The 9,205-nt window shown below is 30.4% G+C and overlaps 1 protein-coding gene across 1 annotated transcript; it reads left to right on the forward strand.

Moving 5' to 3' along the window:
- The first annotated feature begins 3,550 nt into the window (after positions 1-3,550).
- On the forward strand, positions 3,551-8,935 carry LOC149151469 (mannan endo-1,4-beta-mannosidase 6-like). Its single transcript, XM_089438866.1, is given in 6 exon segments — positions 3,551-3,937; positions 4,327-4,521; positions 6,552-6,674; positions 6,832-7,043; positions 8,252-8,381; positions 8,383-8,935. Coding segments are annotated over 6 exon segments (1,323 nt in total). The 5' UTR covers positions 3,551-3,586; the 3' UTR covers positions 8,695-8,935.
- Positions 8,936-9,205: the final 270 nt, after the last annotated feature.

Genomic DNA, 9,205 nt, shown 5'->3' on the forward strand with positions numbered 1-9,205 from the left:
TTTCTAGTACCTTGTTAGTAACCTCAAATTATCCATTGGCTTGTGGATGGTAGGTGTTGATATCTAATGCTTAATCCTGAATTTCATGGTGATACTTTGAATAATATTTGAGGTGGATTGAGTTCCTTGGTTTGTGAAAATTTCTCGTGGTATTCCAAATTAATCAAAGATCTCTTCATATAAGAAGTCAACCACATATTTTTCAATTTCCCTTAGTAAAGCCTTCACCTTCACCCACTTAGTTATATAATCAATACATACCAGTATGTATGAATTTTGCTTCAATGTCGGGTTAATTGGATCCAAATCTCATCAGATTGTGCTTGCTTACCCATCTTTTGACACTTGTTGAAACCTCTGACATATTTCTTGGCATCCCTGAAAATGGTAGGTGAATAATACCCTTGTTGCAGAATTTTATTCGGTGTCCTTTTATCTGCAAAGTGACCCCCAAAAGACACATCATGACAAGCCTTTAAAATGCCATAAATTTCGTCCTCTTAGACACATCACCTAATCACATGATTAAGCCCGGTTTCAAATAAATACCCTTGAATTCAAGTGTATTAGCATTATTTATCACGACTTTTTGTCACTCTCTAGGCAACAAATGTTATGGAAGTTTCCCCACAGCTAAATAGTTAGCAATATCTATGAGCTAAGGTATTTTAGTAGACAAAGTGAACAAGTTCTCATTAGGAAAAACATCTTTTGTAGAATCAGATTAGTATTCATTATGGAGTCTTGATAGAAAATCAACGACAACATTTTCTTTTTTAGGTTTATCAATAATAGTAATAACAAATTCTTACTATTATTCTAGAAAGTGCTAAGAAGAAGTAGGGAGAAAGAACACTTGAAATACGATGATTGAGCATGAATTAATTTCTATTCATTCCTCTCCTTTTACATGGATTGTAGAATTATGAGCTTCACATCACATGGTGGCCACACAATATGCCCTCTTATATTTAAAGCCATATGTTGGTCCTCCTATTCTCATGGGAGACGATTCTCCAATAAAGGTGACTGGATAAGTGATGGTAGCTCATAGAGATGGAAGTTTTGAGAATATCCTACATATTTCGAAGCTTTCATTAAATATTCTCTCCATGTATCAAATAACACATACAAACACTAGAAGGAGAGTTGAATCCCCCCATATTTGGTGAGCATATATAACATGCAAGATAACTCCAAAATTGTAGTTGGTAAAACAAATCATTCAACTCATCAGTACATTTTTTTGAGTTTGTTCCCAAGTCATATTCCACTTTACTACTAACACTTACAAATGATGAAAGCATAATTTGGCACAAAATACATTTAAATTTTAGATGCATGCAATAGCTTAGAAAATAAGGGTTGGTGAAAGGCCTACCTACCATAGAGTTTTCTGATGGAGTTGGTGAAGGATGTACTCTTGGAAAGCATCAATAAGAAAATTTTGGGAAGGGGTGTGCATGTCGAGCCTCCTCTTCCTTTGATATTCTTCATAGTGATGTTATGGCGCCATTTCTATATCCTTCCATGAGAAAATATAGATATGCGCTAACATTCATAGATGATTGCATGAGATACACACAAGTGTAGTTTCTCAAGCTCAACTATTAATTGTTTGAGAATTTGAAGATTTACAAAGCATCTATAGATAAGGAGTCTAAAAAGATGATCAAGATTCTATATATAGATAATTGGGGTGGGGGAAAGGTGGGGAGAGCATGTCAAGGATGTCCAACATCTTTGTGTCAAAGTAGAAATACAATCGCAAAATATAGTTCCTTACATTCTGCAATAGAACATGGTAACTGAGAGGAAGAACATATCCTTGAAAGAGATGGTTAGTTACATGTTGTATATAAGGTGCTTTTCTTTCAAATTGTGGGCTGAAGAAATCAATTGTGCTTCATACATACAAGAGATCTTATCATGAGTGAGATACATATAAGTGGAGCCTCACAAATGATCTTTCGGATGATCCTACCATAAGATCTCAATTTAAAGAAGCATCTCATACATTCACAACTACAAAACTACTTAAGCCCATGCATTGCTACATGGTTCTAACATCAGAATCGTAGTCTTACGCAGACGCTATAGGAAATCCTTTATGGGAAGCAAGTGTGGATAAGCAATACAACTCCATCATTAAGAACCAAACTTGGGACTTTCTTCAACTTCCTTCATATTGTAAGCTTGTGAGATACAAATGGGTCTACATGACAAACAAAATAACAAACGGACTTGTGAGTAGATAAAAAACCTCATAAAACTTTTACTACATGACCAAAATTAACTCTATTTGGTTAGCTCTTGCCATTACAATAGCAAGAAGGTGGGAGTTTCATCACATGGATGTGAAAAACACATATCTTTATATGGTGATCTCAAAGAAAAAATTTGCATGTAGTAATCACAACTATAAGTAAATAATCTATCTTTAATTTTCTAACTCAAGAACTCTCTCTATGGACTCAAGCACTAATGTCCTCAACTATTGCTGCAACCAAAACTTTCCAAGCATCCATGAGTTTTACTTAACTCTCTCTATGGACTCAAGCACTAATGTCCTCAACTATTGCTGCAACCAAAACTTTCCAAGCATCCACGAGTTTTACTTATCTCCCTGAGATAATTAATAGATGATTGCATGACTAGTTTATTAGTTTAGCCATATAGAGTATATGGTACATATTTTGTATTTTCTTAATTGTTTTTTCTTTCTGCATGAATGTAATTAGTTTCATTTTTTTCAATTTGCTTTAATCTTTCCTATTTACAAGCTTTGTATTTTCTTAATTGTTTTTTCTTTCTGCATGAATGTAATTAGTTTCATTTTTTTCAATTTGCTTTAATCTTTCCTATTTACAAGCTTTGTTTATTATTATCTAGCTAAATCCATTTTACACGAATTCAAATACAATTTATTACAGATTGTACTGCCATTTTTACCATAAAAATATATGTAAAAGCCATCGGATCATTGATTCACATCCAAATTAACAGAAACAAAAATAAAAATTATGTGAGCTTGATTTTTCACCGAAGCTAGCTGCTTTGCATACATCAAACACTTGAAGAAAAATTTAGAATTATGAAAGACAAAAAATGAACCAGCTAAGCCATTAAAATGGAAATCTAGAATATAAAAATTAGTGTTGGAAAAGAATCACGCATCTCGACACTACTGCTGCAAGCATCGGCAATGTTGAAGATAAGGGGGACATCCAATCTTGACGAAACATAAAAACAACGACGAAAGAATAGTAACATTCACTAAGGGCGATTATCCTAGCAATGGGTTCAAAGTATATAAACTGCATGACACAGCAACATTCTTATGGTAACGTGACCTTGAAAACTAATTCGATGACGTTCAACTTTTGGAACAAGAAAAACTGAATATTAAATCACACTGCAGAATTTCATCCCAAACGCTGTGATCTTATTGGCTTCAATGCCTTGCTTCTAAGCAAAACCTTCACCTTCTCCCTTATGATCGCGCTATAAATTAGTTGGCAGACAATTCCTTTGGCAACGATCGGTTCAGATCGCGACTAAGAAGAAATACTGGATTTTTTCTGATATGTGGAATATGAAGTTTATACAGGCCGTCCTCATACTCATCGTTTGGTCCAATTTCTGCAAACCATTGGAATTGGAAAATGAATATGAGAGTCACCATGACCGGTCGAGTATGGTTGAAAGAAAAGGCACACAGTTTGTTTTGAAGGGATCACCATTTTATGTGAACGGCTTCAATACTTATTGGTTAATGGTCCTTGCCGTTGACCCGTCCACCAGACAAAAGGTGACTTCAGTCCTTAAAGAGGCTGCTGCAGCAGGTCTCACTGTAGCACGCACCTGGGCTTTCAATGACGGAGGTTGGAGAGCTCTGCAAAAATCTCCTGGGGTTTATGATGAACAAGTGTTCCAGGCACGACAAAGAACCGGAGCCTTAGATTTTAATTAGTCATTAACGAATTTAACTGTTGATTTTGTACCGTTATTATGAAAGAATTTTTTGTTGGTATGATTTTGTAGAGATAGAATTTTTTGTTGGTATGATTTTGTAGAGATTTGATTGTTAAGTCTAGCGAAGCATATATTTTTGTCACTCTAATTTGTTATTATGCAAAGAAAATTATTGGTAAAATTTTGTAAATTTTTTATTGTTAAATCTAACGAAATCTATATCTTTTATCTCTCTGGTTTTGAAACTGTATTCTTAAAAAACTGCATGCTCTCAACCATTAAATCCACTAAAACTATTCTTAATATGTTTCAATCCTCTTAACATTTATAACATAATATTCATGTTGCCAGGCTCTTGACTTTGTTCTAAGCGAAGCCAGGCGGAATAAAATTCGCCTGATATTGAGTTTGGTGAACAACTGGGATGCGTATGGAGGCAAAGCACAGTATGTAAAGTGGGGACGAAATGTTGGGTTGAATCTCAGTTCAAATGATGCTTTCTTCTCCGATCCAACCCTTAAAAGTTACTTCAAGGCGCATGTTAAGGTTAGCTGCTTTCGTGTATATCATCTATAGGGGAAATGTATATTTAGTTTTCGTGGGATGCAAGAAATTTATCCATCCTATTACCGGATTTATTAATTTTCGGAACATGTCTTTACTGAATTAAATATAGATTTTCATATTAATATTATTTGGTTTTGTAATAAGATTATTATTTTTTATTAATTTAATTAATTACAATTTAATTTTCCTTAAAATGTAAAAGCAGTAAATTAAAAAATATCAAATCATACTCCTGAAAATTTTAATTTAAAGTAAATATAAATAACCTGAGTATAAAATTCTAATAACTTTTGCCAAATTTTACAATATTAACATCAACAGAGATTGTGAATACAACACAGAACTATGATAGACAAACAGGAAAATAGGCTTATATTTTTTTATATATAAAACACAACTATGATACACAAACCGGAAAATAGGCTTTCAACATGTTAAACCACAAAATAATAAATCATTAACTAATTTATAAATTTGTTAATATTTAAAATATTTTTATGTTATTTTATTGTTATATTTAAAAACCTGATAATATGTAAAATATTTTTATATAATTATTTTATTGTTATATATTTATTATTATTATATATATATATATATATATATATATATATAATTTAAGAAAAAAATAGAAATTAAAGATGTATTTATACTAATTCTTAATAAAATTATTTATATTTATATATATATTTCTTTACGGTTTTAAAAAAAGAAATGTAAATACTAAGTTATTATATAATTATTAATTAAATTTAAATAAAAATTTGTTTGAAATATAACGATTACAATAATAAATTACTATTTATATTTTAATATGTTTCATATCATTATTTTTGTTTTTAATTATATGGAGTAATTAATATTTTATATATTTATTAATTATATATTCTGAAATAATATAGTTACTTAGTATTAATATAAATTATTATTATTATTATTTAAATTTATTTTAATATAATATATAATTTATTTATTTATTTTTAAATCATTTATATTTTTATAGATAAAAAGTAAATTATAATATAACCAATTAAATTAGTTTATCATTTTTATTTTTAATTTAATCAATATTATAGATTATTATTAGTTTTAATCTAATATTCTATATAACTATAACATCTCTTATATAATAAACTAAATTATATGCAATTATCACTATTGAATGTTACATTATAATTGAATCCAATATAAATATATAAAATATTATTTTATTATTATATATTCATTATTAATATTAAGTGTTATCTTCTATATAATTGAATAACATAAATGGGTAATGTGATTAAAATTGAATTCAATTTTTAGAATAATATAGACTTTTTGTTCAATTTTAAGATATGGATTTATTTATATGTGAAATCATAAAATTTAACTTAATATTTATTACGGTTAATTTATAGGATAATATTTAAAAATAATGAAGAATAATTATATTATTGAGATTTAGTTAAGTTTGCGAACTAATTAATGTGGTTCATCTTTGTCTTAAACATCAATCATATTAGTTGGTTCGAAAGATCGACCAAATCTCAATAATAAAGTTATCAATCATATTAATTGATTGCAAAGATCAACCAAATTTCAATAATATAATTATTCCAAGAAACAATATCATTATCAATATGAATCACAAAAATTTAAGATCTAACCCTTTTATAAAATCATTAAAAAATTAATAATAATTAATTTACTATAAACATAACCTATCTATTAAACAAAGTCTTTATGTATAAATCAGACGCTTTTGGAATCAACAAGTGTGATTCATCATCACGACCACATTTGTTGGTTTGAAAAGCGTAGGCCAAAAATTCTCTCATATGATTTCTAACGAAAGACTTTGTTTAATTCATTATGTATCACAAAAACTTAAATTCAAAAATAACCTATCTACTTAAACAAATTACTCCCCTAATCATTTTTAGGGGGAAGAACACTGGCCACAAAGCGATATATGTATAGATATCATGGTGGATGTCTCTTATATTCAAATATTTATGATTTTGCAGGCTGTATTAACTAGGGTAAATACGATAACAAAGGTGACTTACAAGGACGATCCAACTATATTTGCTTGGGAACTCATGAACGAACCTCGATGCCAGTCTGATCCAACCGGGGACACCTTGCAGGTAAGTTAACAATGTGATACACCTCCAAGCATTTAGTATCTTGCATGGAAGTTAACAATGTGATACAGCTCCAAGCATTTACTATTTTAGCTGTATAATAAGCGTAATGTAAACGGGAAAAGAAAATTAACTATCACGGAGATATAAATGATTTCAGGCATGGATTGAAGAAATGGCCGCTTATGTGAAATCTATTGATTCCAAGCATATGTTGGAGATAGGAATGAATGGATTTTATGGGCCTTCGGTGGCGGATAGGCTCAAATTCAATCCATATAGTTCAGCACAACAGGAGGGTACTGACTTTATTCGCAACAACCAAGCTCTTGGCATCGATTTCGCCTCTGTACATATTTATACGGTTGGCTGGTACGTAATTAATAACTTCTTCAATCACCAGTTTTGAAATCAAAAATTACATGACCAGGTTGCAACTGAAAATAATGTCTTTCATAAGTGTAGTTTTTTTGAAATTTGGATTTTTTTTGATGAAAATCATATAAAGATTTATTTTTCTACTCTTTTTCAGAATAAGATGAAGAATCAAATCATGGCAATAAATTAAATAAAAATATAAATCATTCCAACAACTATATTGAAACAACTACATTTGTCTAAATCTAAAATTGAATAAAAAATATTTTTATAGGAATATAATTAATCAAATAAAATATATTTAAGATATTATTTTAATAAATAAATTACGTTTGACTTAGACTAAAGGATAGGAAAAAACTAATAATAAAGAATAATAATAAGATATAACAAAAAGAAATATATTTAAGATATTATTTTAATATACAAATTATGTTTGACTTGGACTAAGGGATAGGAAAAAATTAATAACCAAATAAATAAAATATAAAAAGACTAAATACTAAAAATGAGATATGAGGCATGGGATAACTTATAAAAGATTAATAAAAGAAAACTCAAAAATATATATAATCAAAATTCCATCCAAAGGTGAAAGGATGAAAATAAAAATAAATAAAATTAAAGAAAAAACAACTTAAGAGAAAAAACTATAAGAAAGGAAAGGGGATCAAAGATGAGACACTAAATCCTGGCTAGAAATCTAAAAATAGTATTAAAACTCCTCTAACCATTGGTCTAGATATGATTAAATGGTAGCTTTCACCATTCAATTATCACACTGGCCAATTATTTTGTTCAATAAGCTTTCTAACAATAAAATGGTAGCTTTCACTATTCAATTATCACACTGGCCAATTATTTTGTTCAATAAGCTTTCTAACAATAAAATTTTAATTGTGTTTTTAATGAGACATCTTTATGTGGATTATTGATTTCAGAAATATTTAGATAAATATTGTCCAAATCAATTATTAAGATTTGACTTTACTCATCTCCATGAGATTTCTTGCCCATCCGATTTCAAAATATTCTAAAAATTCTCAATCAATATTTTAAATAAATTAACCTCTAAATATATAAATTAATTCCATGCTCATCAGATTGCAAAATATTCCAAAAATTCGCAATCAGTATTTTGAATAGGTTAACCTCTGAATATATGAATTAAAGTGCTTTGCTTTGGGTATTTGTGGGTACAGGATCGGCCAAAACATCATACCAAGTCATATAACGTTTGTCAGAAATTGGATGTTGGCTCACATAGAAGACTCGGAGCAGAAACTTAACATGCCCGTCCTTTTCGCAGAATTTGGGGTTTCAGAAAGAGTGGGTGGGCTATAGAGACACGTTTATGCAAACAGTGTATGACAGTGTGTTGACTTCTATAAGAAGCGGTGGAGCAGCAGGAGGAAGCTTGCTGTGGCAGTTGTTTCCGGAGGGCACGGAGTACATGAACGACGGCTATGGGATCGTGTTATCCAAAAGCCCTTCCACTGCTAAACTAATTTCTCTGCAGTCCAGCAGAATGTTGACTTTCAATAGCTTGTGTAATTGGAAATGTAATTGGGGATGCGCCAATCGTGAATGGGATGGGATGCTGACTCATGATTCTGTCCAGAATATCAGCTTACAAGACCATTGAATGTCCTATTAGCGGGGAAACACAATCTTTAATAAGTTGAATTTGTAATATCTGATTTTTACTGAATATATACATTGGGTACACTCTATTTTGGCAAATTTCGAATGCGTAAATAAAAATGAGGTGGTGCTGGCCATGACTTCGCTCGGTATAGTTGCCAGTGACAGAGAGCGAGTGTAATATCCTTAAAAACCACCTGTTAATATTTATATAATATGAAATATCCATCTAGTTATCCATTTGACGGGTTTAATGTGATACGATAGGAACTAATTTAAGGTTGGTTCCATAACGAAATCTTGAAGCGGAAAACTGACAAGAGGAAGCAAAAAAATTCCTACGATACTCAATACTGAACTCTGTTATTAATTATTTTTCTTTTACTCGACGTTCCAGTAGCTAGGAGCTTAGTGGATGGGCAATATAAACTCTCTTGTTTGCCTCGGCCTTCTCTTCACAGGCATGCTGACGTCCAGCCATAGGGTTTATCATAACGAGACTGGAAATATAT

This window comes from Pinus tabuliformis, chromosome 9 (assembly GCF_031772625.1).
Source record: "Pinus tabuliformis cultivar Carrire ecotype Pingquan chromosome 9, CPIR1, whole genome shotgun sequence".
Lineage (NCBI taxonomy): Eukaryota > Viridiplantae > Streptophyta > Pinopsida > Pinales > Pinaceae > Pinus > Pinus tabuliformis.